Source organism: Manacus vitellinus, unplaced genomic scaffold (assembly GCF_001715985.3).
Source record: "Manacus vitellinus isolate BGI_N305 unplaced genomic scaffold, ASM171598v3 scaffold_130_pilon, whole genome shotgun sequence".
NCBI lineage: Eukaryota > Metazoa > Chordata > Aves > Passeriformes > Pipridae > Manacus > Manacus vitellinus.
In genome coordinates, this window is record NW_021938954.1 from 282,984 (window position 1) to 297,901 (window position 14,918).

At 47.5% G+C, this 14,918-nt stretch overlaps 1 protein-coding gene across 2 annotated transcripts in view; it reads left to right on the plus strand.

The window, feature by feature from the left end:
- The first annotated feature begins 2,321 nt into the window (after positions 1 to 2,321).
- The window catches only part of SMARCD3 (SWI/SNF related, matrix associated, actin dependent regulator of chromatin, subfamily d, member 3), a 68,637-nt gene continuing 56,040 nt past the window's right edge, over positions 2,322 to 14,918 (plus strand). The window contains exon 1 of one of the 2 annotated variants that reach the window (XM_018068218.2): positions 2,322 to 2,512. Coding sequence is in view for 1 of the 2 variants with exons in the window: in XM_018068216.2 (XP_017923705.1) it covers positions 5,055 to 5,120 (66 nt within the window). In the remaining variant the exon portion in view is untranslated. Of the gene's footprint in view, positions 2,513 to 5,053; positions 5,121 to 14,918 lie in introns of those variants that run through there. The other variant, XM_018068216.2, reaches the window with a different exon arrangement.

Consider the following 14,918-nt stretch of genomic DNA (forward strand, 5'->3'; position numbering starts at 1 on the left):
CATCCGACGGCTGCGGCGCCGGTCTCTCCGTTCTTCCCCGCGGACTTGGCTTTGCGCGGTGCAGCCCGCGCCGAGTGTCCCAGCGCGGGCCTCGCGTCCTCGGCCGAGCCGCGGCTTTGCTGCCTCGCAGGGACTTGGCTGGCTCGGAGGGGCAGAGAGGGGGAGCCCAGTGCGCGTTTACCGCTCCCGAATGCGGGCTGCAGGCCCCCTCGGGAGGGTCTTCTTTAGCAGGGACTGACTTTTCCGCGGGAGACACCATCACTCATCTGGAATTGCCCATCCTGTCCTGACACGATCCTCTGGAGAGGAGGGGTCCTCCTAACAGCCTGTCCCTGGAAACACTGCACACCCAGCGCTTCCCTGTGGCTAACTGACCGCTGTCTCCGATGTTCCAGGAACAACCAGCCTTCACACAGGAGAAGGCAGCTTTTGAGAGAGAGCATTTGTCTTGCTGCCTCTAAGCTGCCCCTCAGTTCTGTCTTCAGAGGGAGATACATGGTCCCAGATGTTCTCAGGACTAACTGATCCATGTCTGTAGGAGACTGGTGCTCTGCATGGCCTTCCAGAAGATCTTCTTGACTTCCCACACATACAAACCATCTCACTAGTGCCAGGAGCTTGCTGCTGGAGATTGCTGCTCACTTCCTCCTGTTCCCTGAGGCCTGAACTCTCCTCCGTTTCCTGCATCGCCATGGCCTTTGGAGGGTTCCTGTGTGCAAGTTGCTTCTGGGAAGACTGAGGTAGAATTAAAATGGGGGACTGAGGAGCAAGCAACGTTATCTACCAAGTTAACATGACCTGGGAGAGTGTTTGTGCAGTATCCTCACCTGCTGCTGTCAGCACTGCCCTTATTGGAGAGACTGGCTTCATCCTACTGCCCGTCCGAGGGAGTCCTACAGCTTCTGAAAATACCCAGTTCCTTGGTGTTGTCTCGGGAGCAATCAATGACCTGCTGTTTTCCATGGGAACACCAGCAAAGCCAGCCCGTCTTCCCTTGCTGAATCCCCTGACCCCTCTCTGAGGAGGAAACTTGTGGCCTGGCCTTGCCCCTGAGGCAGGGTGAGGGTGAGATTCCCAACACTCAGCCTTTGCTCTCCTTTTCCTCAGTGCCGCAGTGATGTTCCTTTCTGTACCTTGTGCACTCTCCCTTCTCACTTGCACTGCCTCCACTGCGGTGTTTGCCTTAGCCCCTGCTTGCCTGGGCTCTGTCCTTCCTTGACTTCAGCTCTGTTTTAGCAGAACTCACCATGATCTTCTTTCTGCCCTTGGTTCTTCCCTTGTTCTGACCCCGCTAGACCCAGAACCTTGGTTCTGTCCCTGGTGGAGTTATCTTTGCTTGTGCTGCACGGCACTGGCCAGGCTGGCACTGTCATGCTCGTACTTCCCTTTCTTGCCTGTCTGTTCTTTGAACAGTTGTGTCTAACTGCATGCCTAGGTATGAGCTTACACCTGGGAACGCTGTGTGTGCTGGTGACACCTGTTCTGCTGTAATGCTGCTTTTCTTCATCAGCTGCAGTACAGAGCTGTCAGGAGCAGCAGGGCTTTGTATGTGCACATGCAGCTGGCTCAGCTCTTCCCAGCTTCTTTTCCTTCTTACTCTGGTTCATCTTCTCTGGGACCTATCATAAGTATGCAGACACTGAAGCTGTCTGAACTATACCCTAAATCTGTGGGATCATTAGTTCTCCCAGTCTGCAACACTCTCACCGTCCTACTGGGGCAGCTGATGGTGGCTGCTGAACCGCTGCAGTGTTCTGGTAGCCTTTAAGGAGTTGATTTCTTTAAGGATGAAGGCAAGCAGACTTGATTGATGCTTCTGAACTGGTCTCCATTCCCAAGGGTGACCAGAGATGTCTGATGGCAGAAACACAACTGAGAACACCTTTGTGAGAAAATACCCTTGCTTCTTGGTTAGACCAGGCAAATTCCAGGGATCTCCTCCAATCCTACCCACCCTATTGATCTCATCAGTCTTCTCAATATGTTCACAAGTTGTAGGCAAGTGGTGACTTTCTGCATGCTCTTTCCAATCTTCTCAATTTCAGGCTGGCTCTTGTGGGGAAGTTGAACAGCCCACATGGATTGGCCATGTGGGAAAATGGCTGTCCTGGCAGCCTGGACGTGCCCCCGTGTGCAGGGTCTGCAGAGAAGCCCTGAACCACTATGTCAGTTGCATCTCCCCTTTCTTGCTTTTTCCCCCTTTCCCCCCCCCAAGTTGTGCTGCTTTTGAAGTGTCCCATGAATTGATGCTGTTCTAGGAAATGTTATTTATACTGTATATTATTTCCCTCTCACCCAGAATGTGCTTTTCTTTTTTTCAGAGTTGGATCCAAATGCATCCTCATCCTGCTTGCCTTAGAGCTGATGCTACTTCAGGTCATTGAGAACATCTCCTACTAATTCAGCATGACATAATATCTGGTCTCCTGCCTCATCCACAGGATAAGTTTCTTGCTTCTTCTTGGTCTATACAGATGTGAATCCAGGTGTTCAGCTGTCTTGTCTGGTACAGGTAGGTTTTAGCTCTTTGAAAAGTGACCTGTTGTAGTTGGGAAGGATGTGTCTGTGCTTTGTATCAGGGCTGGAAAATGTTTGCCTTTGGGCTTATGGGAAATGTTATGTTGTGAATAAGTCCTGAACTGTCAGCTTGCCTAAAGGACCTAAACTGGTGTTTTGAATAGCCAACTACTTCTGTGATAGTTTGTGGTAGTTCTGGCAGGAAGATGCTGATCTGGCAGGAACATGCCGATCTGGCAAAGTAGACTGGCTCAGAGCACATGACATTGGGGGATGCAGTTGCTAAGAGGAGTAGTAGTAGCAGGAATTCTTTGTGGTAATTCATTACTCCATTTGCCACAAGTAAATGGGATTAGTTCTTGTCAGGTGCTACTTGTTTTGTAGGGTTCCCACGCTTCTCAGAGCAAGTTTAAATTAGCTCTTCCCAGGTGGTAGACTTCTCCAGTATCTACTGTTGTTGGATGAGCATTGGTCATCTCCATGACAAGGTGCTCAAATCTGCCACTCAGATATTTACTTTCTACCATTAATTCCATTCTTCACGTTGCTTCCACTGGTGAATATGCACCTGTATCCATCTGTCTGTTTTCCCAGCCGGTACACGGCGTGCCTGTAAGGGACTTTTTTTTTCACAGCTGGATTGGTGACTTCTCACATTTCACAGCCTGCACAGGTCACCCCACTGGTTGTGTAAATTGTCTGGTAGAAGAAATGCATTCTATTTTGGTTTGGAAATAAGTAGCTTGGGTTATAACTATTTTATTTTTCTATTTTAAGACACCTTAGGCTTGTTATTGTCACCTGATGTGGCCCTTCCCTCACAGTACTGCACAGCCGGCTGCAGAGTATGCACAGTGCCCAGTGCTGCTGCCTCTGCCTGCGTGGTTCTGGGTGAGCCAGGGCAAGCCTGGCACAGAGGTACCAGCCCCAGCCTGCCAGTGGGAACTCAGGCTAATTTAAGGACTGTGTGCGCTGAGTCAGACCAAAATTTCCCATCTCAACTCGTATTGGAGGTGTGGAACAGGAATAGGAAAATGAGGCAAATAATAGAATAATTTTTTTCTTGCACATACATTTTAAGTTTTTGCAGTCATCTATGGAATAAACAGTGTTAGAAAATCCCCTGTATTCCTAGATATGCTGGTTAAATGATAAGTTATCCTCATTGGAAGGAGTTGTTCCAGTTTTCTGTGATTATCTTTTTTGTCACAATTCTGTCCTTTTCTGTTCAGCTGGGTGTTCCCTTGGATTCTAAGTCCAGGGAGGATTATAGGACCATTCACTTTGGCACATCCTTAATGGCAGTGGGTACCTGTAAGCAGCTCCCAGCTGTCCCTGAGGAAGGGTATGCCTTTTTGAAAGGCAGTTTGGCAATTCTCCTCATTGAGGTTCCAAATGATTGAAAACTGAGAGCTGCTTGGCAGGAGGAGAGACCAGACAAAAAGGGGGTGACTGCAGATGTTTGGTGAAAAAAACTGGAAGTAAAGACAGTGAGAACAATAACCTGGTAACCAGGAACTGCTCTTGTGATTTTTTTTACTCGTGTTTGCACTTCTGGATGGTGTTGGGTTCAAGATGAGCACTCAGTGTCAGGCAGTAAATGTGGCAAAAGGCTTCTTCTAGCTGACATCTGAGAAAGTTTCTTTCTTTTCCAGTTCTGACATCCTACTCTTATTTCCTCCTGTTCCTGTACCTATCACATGCCATGTTCTCTGTGCCCATTAGCTTGTTAAGAATCCACTGATGTTAAAGTTAATGCAGAAAATACCTGCTAATGTATATTCCTGCAGAGAGTCCACAATTCTCACTGGAATCAGAAGAGCTTGTGTATTAAAACTCCTTTAGCTTTTTGATGAAGGTAAGATATTAATGGTAACCCTCAGTTCTCTCAATCACTCAGAGCTCTTTCCTCTTCCAGTGCAGTGTTGCCACATCAGTTTCCAAACAAAGTGCTTGGACTAAAACCTGGAATTTGCTGGTCTCCCCTTAAACTCAACAGCATTCCAGGAGGTTCTCTTTTCTGGAAAAATGCATCTACAGGAATCGAATGGTTCTTAATTTAAAATGTAAAGGATTAAGAGTTCTGGTGTTATACCCAGGGAGTTATCCAGGTTTTGCATTTATGCAGAAGTGTCGTGAGTGCATTGAAACAAGCAGATATCTACAATTTACATGCCTTTTCTTCTTGCTCACAGGGTTTTCTATAATACTGTCAAAATGCAGACACTGGCTAGTAGGTCCTGTTCAGGGAATATTCCTCAGAAGTCAACAAGTGAGGTGTGTCTGATTTTTGTGAATTGACAGTCTGTGATGCCCTTGTTTTTGATGTGTGCTGAGTAAATGTGAAAGTAACAGTCATACTGTCGTTCCTGTACCTGGATGTATTTGAGAGCACTGGCACCTCAGTGCTGGACAAAGGCCCCATGAGTTTTATGTAAAGCTGTTTGGGTCCTCCTTCCATATTTTTAAAAACTCTATTCATTGGGTTCTATTCATTGGTTCCAGTGTTTGAGAGACAAACTTCTGTCCTTTCCAGTATGGCCTCTGACAGTCCTGTAGGAGCCTCTGCTCTCTGCTCTGTTCTGGAGTCCCCAAATCTCAAGGTAAGGACTGGGGAATGAAGTCTTGCCCATTGTAGGAGAAGATCAGATCCTAGACCGTCTGAGGAACGTGGACATACACACATCCATGAAAGCTGATGAAACGCATGCCAGGGTCCTGAGGGAACTGGCTGATGGTGAATCCTCTCTCTCCCCAGTAATATTCATCAAAGAACATCCCATGATTGTAGAAGCTGAAGCCCTGGTGTCAACACCAGCCCTGAAGCCGAGTGTTGATCTACGTTGCTCATGGTCGTTTACAGATTAATGGATCTTACGGCTAAAAGAGACTTTTGGATCATGTGACACCCATATTTTACTGAGCACTAATGGATTGCCATATGTGCTTACTGTGACCCTTATACTTCCCACAAAGACAAACTGCAGTTTGGTTAACTGTTGGAAACTTAAAATTGAATATACTGCTTGTAGACCTTCTATCCATGGAGGGTTTAAGAACTTAGACAAATACTTCTTAAGAATGGCTTTGGCAGGTCAGTACTGACTTGGGGCCCGGAAGGATCTGAAGCTCTAAAGGCCATGCCAGCCCCTCTGCTTTGGTTCTGTAAATCCTCTGTTTGTGACAGTAAGACTGCCCTGAGGGCCAGGGGTGAAGGTTGGGGTGGTGTCACTGACCTGTGAGGAGAGCGAGCCCGCCCTGCTACCGGCTGGCAGGTGCTGTGTGGCAGCTTTTGTGGCAGAGTTTGTTCATGTCATCTCTTGTCCACTGGCTCTTGTTCTGTCTTTCTTTTTCTATCTCATTTTATAGCTTTTTATCATTTGGGATTTTGTGATTGTACTTATATTGAATGTCCTTAAATGCTATCACTGCATTCATATCTCAGCTTTATGTTTAGATCATTAAACATTTTGCATTACTTAAATCTTTCATGGACAGCATTTTTCAGACTTCTTGACTGTACTTGGCACTACTTTATTCAGTGTTCCAACATGGATTTCTCTAGTGATTGAAGTATACAAACTCATCCTACTGTCCTTGCTTTCTGCTCTTCATAAATCCAAAGGTTCCTTTGGCTGTCTCTGCCACAGTGTGGCACAGTATGAGTTGTTTTCCCACTGTGATCTCCACTTCCTTTTCACGTTTTCCACTTTTCAAGACATGATCTCCCACTTAGAGGGATGTTTTTCATTCTTTGTTCTCAGGTCGTTGCTTTTAAACACACTTTGAATGGGTCCATCTTAGTAAGGTGGCTTGATCAAACAGTTCTGCCCTGTGCTCCAGTTCATTAGAAAGGACTTTGTATTCATTTTCATGTGCTGAATGACACTGCTGAGTGTTGTCTGACTAGTTACTAACCCTTCCTGTAACTACATTTGCTGTTTAACTTGGGCTAGAAAATGGGGGACATTACTGATATATCATAGCTTATTCGTAATCAGAAAAAAACAGTCTAACAATACCCAGTCATCTCTCTAGAATGGTTTTTCAAATCCCTCACGATTAATGAGGGATTCATTAATGAGGGATTCATTATTGATTAGTAAGCTGCTTTTCAGAAGCATCCTGTTAGTTCCCAGTAGAGCCTGGCTTTCGTTCCGTGGGCTTTTTTCTTCACAAAAATTGTCATTGTTCACTTAATACTGAGCATTACAACTCTGGATATTCTCGTATGAATGAAAGTCTCTAGTCCAAGGGTATCCATTTGTGGTTTGTAAGTAATCCTTGTGCCAGTTTTGTGCTTGGTAGTCCAGATCTACCTTAAAAAGGAAGCGAACCAGTGTGGACTGCCAAAAACAGCATCCCTGGGTTTCCCTGGGATCCAGGGGTGTACACAGACCAGCTGGGGCTCAAGGCAATGTGGTGGGACATGAGAGACACCTGCTGTCATAACTGTGCTGTGGACTGTCTGGTACTTTTAGTCTCCAGCATCCTCTGAAGTAACTGGTGGTGTGTGTCTTGTGGACGTTTGACATATACAGATTTTGCTGAGTGGCTCACAAGGTCAGAAACTCGGATACTCCTTACCTAGTGTCCTGGGTTAAAAAGGGTTTTTCCCTGGAGTTGGAAAGTGGTTAACCCCAGGGGGGTGGTGTTTCTTGGTGTTGACCCAGTCAGCGCCCCTGCAAAATTAAAACATATCACACCAGACCAGAAAAGAAGGAGGATGACGTAGCTGGAAGAGAGGCAGCCATGGTCTGAGCCATGAGGAGGTAGAGGCCAGCGAGCCCCGCTGGGGGCCAAAGCCCCCAGCCCCCTGGCTGGGGGCTGCAGGAGCTTGGAACAGTGTTAAACTGGGCCAAGTACTGTAGCTAAGAGCTGGAGGAAATTTCCTTGCCGTGAGTGGGCAGCAGAAGATGGAAAAGAGGCAGCAGAGACAGCACCGAATAGAGAACTGTGGCTGAGAGCCAAAAAAGATGGCAAGCAGTGAGATGGCACATAGCCAGGCTGGGAGATGCAGAGATGTACCTGCAAGGAGGGAGAGCTGGCAACAGAGCAGAGAAACTCAGCAGGGACTGTTCTTGGGGTAAGACTGAATTACTTTCCCAAAAACCCTTGGAGACCCCTCTTAAAGGGAAGGAGTGGACTTCCATTTGAAGGGAGTCCTGAAATGCAGCAGCACCGGAGAGAGGAGCTGAGAAGCTCAGAGACGTTCTGAAGCTGGATCAGAACGGGCCGGACGGAATGCAGAGGAGGTGGCCTTGCCCCCACTGCTGCTGCCAGGCTGGCAGTTTGAGACAGAACAAAGGAGCTCTGGTAGGACACTTGGGGCAAAGACTGAACCGAGAGCTGCCCTAAATGTACTGACTCAGAAGGAACTGGAATCTCCTGAGGAAGGGACTTTCACGAGATGCCCTGCACTTTGTGATATGACTGTGGTGAAGCAAGTTTTGTCCCTGCTTTGCAGCCCACGGGAGAGAGACCTTTGGTTGGAGCTGAAGGGGTGAGAGGGGTGAGAGAAGACCCCTTGTATTGTAATGAAGAGAGAAATCTTCCAGCTACAACTCCAGCTACGACTGCTGCATTGAAGAGGAGAGACACTGCTGCCCTGGAAGTGGAAAGGATCTTTCCTTCTTCCCTTCTGAGAGGAGGGACTTGGTCTAATATAAATATTGCTTTACCATAGGAGAGATAGTTAGGATTGTGTATATAATGTGTTATAGTATTCATTTAAGTAATAATTGTAATATAATTCCCTTCCCCCCATACTGAGTCTTGTGTTATGTCTGGAAAACCCTCTCACACTGAAGCAAATTGTGGGAGGGGGGCTTTGGACTTGGAAATTGGATTTTTGGGGGTCTCAAACTACGACACCTAGTAACTGCTTTTTACATCTTCAGAGTCTCTTGGCAAGTCCTATGGCAGTTAGTGCCCCAGGCTGACTATTTTACATCAAAAAGCTTTTGTTGATTTTGAACTTACTGTCCTCTGTTTTGTTTGTGGTCCTCTAGTTCTTCTGCTACAAGATCATGTGCTCCTTTCTTCTCAGTGATAGTCTTAATTCTGTATGTTTCCCCCCTCCTCTGCAATGTAAACAAGCATTCTGCTTCAGTTCCTCTTCCTAAGAGGATATTTTTGTACCTGGTCTTTCCATATCTGTATGGTTAGTAATTCTGCTTTTAGAGATGTGACCAGCACCAGCTGCAGTGTGATAAAAGTGGGAGAGAACTACTGACGGATACCATGTTCTGTAATGTCTTCTGTCAGGCTCTTCAAAGCTCAGATTTTATATTCTGAGTGAATGCTTCTGTCAAGGCTGCAGCCATTCTCATCTGTTAATATCATTAGTGATGTAAATTGCACATGAAGTTGTAATTAGTGAAGTCCTGTCTTTTGTCCCAAGGCTTGGTGTGTTAGCATGCCAGTGCAGGTAAGGAGTCAGCGTGTCTTCTGTAGAGACAAATGGTACCTCATGAGTCTGTTACATTCTTGTTCTATTCTCTGTTGTGCCCCTGTTTTATTAGGATTAGAATTCTTTGTTAGGTCATATAAATATAAGAGTGGGCCTGTCAGCATATTGTACTTCAATGTTTTGAAAATGCTCTTGTGGCTTCTGGCTCTTCAGATTGCACAGTCACATAGGACTCATCTTCCCTCTTTCCCTCCTTGAACTGCTCTGTGGAGGCCTGTTCCACACATCACATCTGGACTCTCTTTGATCTGTGCCTGCTGCACAGCCTGTTGTTCCTGTGCACCTCTGCTTTCAGTCAGAGCTGGCAGCTACACACTTTTGCATCAGTATGGAAATGTCACCTGAGTGCTTGTTGGAGCACTCAGCTTAAGGAGGGGTCAGAAGGCAGAGGAGCAGTGCTGGGCTAGGAAGCAGAGCCCTGAAAAAGGTAGGAAAATACAGAAAAGGATAAGTGATAGAGGTAGGGGTAAGGAGCTCTGGTGAATGACCAGCATTCTGGAAGTGAGCTTGGGGGTTGTTTTGACATCAAATACAGATTAGGAAACAAAAAACAGACAGCAGCAGAGTATGGCAGAAGTGCTGTGGAAAAAAGCTGTACATGCAGAGAGCTTCTTTATCCAGGACAACTTAACCTCTTTTGCCTGCCACCTACTCATGCTCTTGTAGGAAAAAAAGGTAGGAAAAAGAAATGGTGGGAAGTAGTTTCGGTTTGTTTAGGAAGTGGTTTTTGGCTTCAGGAATGGTCTGAGGTTCAGCAGCACCAAGTGCCCGGGTGCTGTCCTTGGGTCAACACAACCTCCTCCAGGGGTTGGCTGGGGCAGAGTGGCTGTAAAACTGCCCAGTGGTGCTGGTGACAGTGGCTGGACATGAACCAGGTGTGCCCAGGTGGGCAGGAAGGCCAATGGCACCTGGGCCGTACGAGTCTCAGTGAGGGCACAGACCCAGGGCAGTGCCTGTCCCTGTGCTGGCACTGCTGAGGCACCTCCTCAAATCCTGGGGGCAGTTCTGCGCCCCCCACAAGAAGGACATTGAGGGGCTGGAGCGTGTGCAGGGAAGGGAAGGGAGCTGGGAAGGGGCTGGAGCACTGGGAGTGGCTGAGGGAGCTGGGGGGGCTCAGTCTGGAGAAAAGGAGGCTCAGGGGGGACCTTCTGGCTCTGCAACTGCCTGACAGAAGGGGGAAGCCAGGTGGGGGTTGGGCTCTGCTCCCGGGGAACAAGGGGCAGGACAAGAGGAAACAGCCTGAAGTTGTCAGGAAATATTTCTTTACCAAAAGGGTTGTGAAAACCTGGCACAGGCTACTCAGGGAAGTGGTGGGATCACCGTTCATGTAGGGATTTAAAAGACATGTAGACATGGTGCTTGGGGACATGGTTTAGTGGTGGCTTTGGCAGTGCTGGGCTTATGTTGGACTTGGTGATCTTGAAGGTCTTTTCCAACCTAAATGATTCTGTAATTCTATTCTGTGATTAGTAACTGGACTGTGTTCCCCTTCACTCTTAGGGTACTATACTCATTCTAGAAATTAAGGGTGGAGAAGGGGCCTCTGCTGCCAGAAATGCCAACCCTTCAGGCTCCATTATGGGACATGCTATCCACTGCTCCTTTGGGCCCAGTCTCCAGCTGTCTTTCCTTCCTAACATCAGGTACATGGGAGCAGAGGGCCCCTGTTTCAGTTGATGCTCCCTCCCCAAATTGCAAATCTCGACTGTCAGTGCAGTTTTTTCAGAAGGATGGGAAAAAGGTTGTGAGGGAGGAAAGACTGTGAAAAGGGACGGGGTGGCACCAGCAGTGCAGTGGGCACTGTGTCCTGCAGCCCAGGGAACTACCTTGCTGCTCCTGAGTGGCTGTGGTGCAGATCCCACCTCCACCGAGGTCCCAGGCTGTAGAATCTCTCCCTGGTGAACTGGCCGAGGTGGCCACAGAGCAGCAGTGGGGAACTGCTGGGGCAGCATCCATGCTTACCCCCCAGCTGTGCTGACCTGGCTGTGCTGAGCCTGGCCATGCTGACCCCAGCTCTATGGACCTGCAGTGGCCATGCTGACCCTGGCCATGCTGACCCCAGCTGTATGGACCTGCAGTGGCTGTGCTGACCCCAGCTGTATGGACCTGCAGTGGCCATGCTGACCCTGGCCATGCTGACCCCAGCTGTATGGACCTGCAGTGGCTGTGCTGACCCTGGCCATGCTGAGCTGTAGTGACCGTGCTGACCCCGGGTGCACAGAGCTGCTCCCACGCTGACAGCAAAGCTCGGGAACACTGCGGGAATCTGCCACGTGCTGCTGTCCGGCACTGCCACCCTGAGGCCTCCAGCGTACAGAGCCCGCCTTTACAGACCTGTTCAAATGGACACTGGCTTTACCAACCAGTTTGTCTGGAAGCACAGGTCTAGACCACAGGAAACCCAAGGAGAGGAAGGAATCAGTTTTACTGCATGTTAGATCAGTGAGAGTGAATTGGAAGAGCTACAGAACAGGAGAAAAGATTTGCAGGCATACAGAGGTGTGTAGGTTGGCAATGTCATTTTAAACGTTGATATCAAAACCAGATATTAGACATAATCTGACGTATTATAGCAAAATGCTTAAAACATTTTCTGAAAAATACGAATGGGAGGATGATTGATGTGTATAACTGGGGGAGGTGATTATGACTGTATAAAGCTCCTTATGATCTTAAAGATGCTGAAATGATTTGGGCACAGTGTTCACCAGTCTCTAAAAGCAGTGGCTGTCTCCTTGGCAACAGGAAGGCATGTGTCTGTTCCCATGGCAATGGACCAAGGCTGCTCAGGGAGGCTGTGCAGAGCTCAGCAGCAAAGGCTCACAGCTCTTTGTAGTTCATACCTGGAGCAGAGGCTGTTGGCACATTCAAGTGCTCTGATCCTGCATCTGAAAAGGAGGAGTGAGCTGCAATAATGTGGTACTGTTCCTGCTCCCTATGTAAAACAGATTGTGTTGTTCAATCTGAGGAGTTCCTTCCTGAGTCCCTAATTGCCAGCATTAAAGACTTCTTTGCAGCCCTCCATAAGAAAAGCAGGACTTTTGTTATCCAGAGAGGCATCAGAGAGTGTCTGATACTGATTCTTTCAAAGGAGTGGACAGACAAATCTGAAAAACAGGAAACAAAGTAAATGCAGGGTGTCTGCATCTCAGCAATCCTTTCTGGTGTCTGAAAGGAGAAAAGGAGAACTGTGCAGAGGCACTGACAGGTCTACCTGCACTAGATCCACCACATAAGAACTGCTAATACAGTGAAAAAATTATGTGTAATAGGTACCACTTCTAAGCCCCCTCTGATGCTCTTCTGAGGGAGCAAACTTATATTTAGCAGGGACCAGAAGTATGATGCAAGCATGGTTTGATGTTTTTATCTTTTTTAAATATGAGGCGTGGGATGCAGAAGCACTATGGGAACAGTGATCACTTCAAAGAGATGAACTGGGAAAATTATTTTAGAAGTAGCATTTTGCATGCATTTCTATGCATTTCCTATAGGTATTACTAAGCAGTATTTGTTTTAATTTTTTTTCATCAATGGCCTGCTTTTCGTTCCAGTAGCTTCTTCCTAGTCCTGCATTAAAGGATAGCAAAATAGAAATATATTATTTACCTTCATTATGCTACTGTTTTGCCCCCTGATACCTACCTGTTAAGGTAAAAAGCATTTTCAGTTGCTGTTCCTGAACTGGCATATATGCTTCCAGGTAAGGGCACTCTAGGTGTTTTGTCTTTGCCTTGTTTCTGCTCCAGTCTCCAGGCTGCAGTTCCTCCTGTGAATCAACTGCATGTTGACTGGGCAAGTTGACTGAATTTCTCATAAAGCTTAAATCTTTCCTGAGAGGAATCATAAAATCATAAAATGGTTGAAGTTAAAAGGGACCTCTGGAAATAGTGTGGTCCAGCCTTCTTCCTCGGAGCTGGATCAGCATGAACAACTTGCTGAGTATCAAGTTCAGTGAACTTTTGAATATCTGCAGGGATGGAATGAAGTTGGTCTCTAGGCCACCTTTTTTAAGTAAAAACCTGTCCAGCTGGGTTAAACATTCCCTAATCTTGTCTTCCTTCACCTAGGGCAAGTCTTCCTTGCTCCAGACTTTCTTAGTTGTCTCAGAAGCCTGGCATTTTTGATGGCATGGATTCTTGCCAGTAAAGAAAGAGGCAAAGAAGGCATTCACTACTTCAACCTTTTCTATGTTTGTTCTCAGCAAGTCCCCTCCCAAGTAAGCCCACATTCTTCCATGTCTGTCTTTTACTGCTGAGATATTTGTAAAAGCTTTTCTGTCTGCCCTTCCTGTTCCTCACCAGATTCAGCTCCAGGTGGGCTTTTGTTATCCTAATTGCACCCCTGCATGCTTGGACAGTGTATTTGTCCTGAGTCACCTGTCCCTGCTTTGGCCTCTTGTAATGCTTGAGCTCAGTCAGGAGCTCCTTGTTCATGCATGCAGGCCTCCTGCTGCTTTTGGTTATTTTCCTGCCTGTGGGGTGAAGCAGTCTTGAATTTGGAGGAGATGATCTTTGAAAATCAACCAGATCTCCTGGAACCCTCTTCTTTCCAAGGCCATAACTCAAAGTCAGATCCCTGAATAGGTCAAAGTCTGCTCTCCAGAAGTCTAGGGCTGTGATCCTGTTTTCTACCCTGCTTCGTCCTCTTCTGTTCTTGAAATGCTCCATCTTGTGGTCCAGCCAAGGCTGCTCTGGACCCTCACATTCCTGACCAGTTCTTGCATGTCCAGCAGGCCACCTGTCCTTGTCTGCTCCTCAGTCATCTTCAGTGTGCCCCAGAAGCCTCAGGGATTGCTTGTGCCTCGCTCTGTTATCCCCACAGCAGATACTGGAGTGGCTGAAGTCTCCCATGAGGACCACAGACGAGAGATTGTGAACTTGGGGATTTTTCCTGCTGTCTGTGGTCTCACTACTTCACCTGCAGCAGGTGGTCCAGAGCAGACACCCACCACAGCATACGTGTTAGTCTGCCTCCTAACTCTGGCCCTGAGCTCTCAGCTGATTCTCTGTCCATGCCAAGGTGGAGCTCCGTGCGCTCCAGCTGCACTCGGCTGAAGGGCAGCTCCCCCTCCTCACCCCAGCCTGCCCTTCCTAGAAAGTCTGTCTTCAGCCATCACAGCACTCCTGTCCTGTGCTGTGATTCTAGTCACCTTGGAATTCAGTGCATGTTCAGGATGGAAAGGGGTCAGAGAGAGCATCAGTGACAGTGTGTGGATGATTGGAAGCTTCCTGTGAGGAGGGAGAGGTGGGCTGTCACTCTGGGAGCAGACACTGTGCTGTTGTAGGAATCAAGAAAACACATCACAGCTTCACCAGTCTGAAGAGAGGGAGTGAGGGCTTTCTGTCCCCCAGCCAGAGGCAAATGACAGAAAGAGCATTTGACTGCTTCCTGCTCTCTCACGTGCTTAGTTGCAGGGAGGATCCTGACCATTTTTATTCTGGGAGACTGCAACAGGATCAGGAGCTGAAATACTAGGTATTTGAGCTATATGTCATCCAATCTTTACCAGCTGCCAGACAAAACACTCATTTTCTGGGTGTTCTTCAGGGCTTTGTCTTGTTTGAAATGTCAGAGAACTGTGTCCTGCAGGCAGGCAAGAGGGTTCACAGCACTGGTCCTTTGGTAGACAAATGGAGTTGAAGGATAAGGGGAGATCAATGCTAAGCCTTAAAATAAGGCCATAACAAGAGGTGTAGGTCTGCAACTGATTTTTTATTAAATTAATTCTCACGGGGAATTGTGACTGTTGACTCTTTCGACAAGACAAGGCATCCTGGAGTTGAGTGGCATGAGAAGTGTGTGGCAAAGCAGGTGCAGGGCATGGTAAAATCAGCAAATGCATCAGGCAGAGTGATACAGAATTGGGCCTTTTTACTCCTGTTTTTGGCATTTAGACAGTTTCAGAGCAAATTTTTGCCAGTGGTAT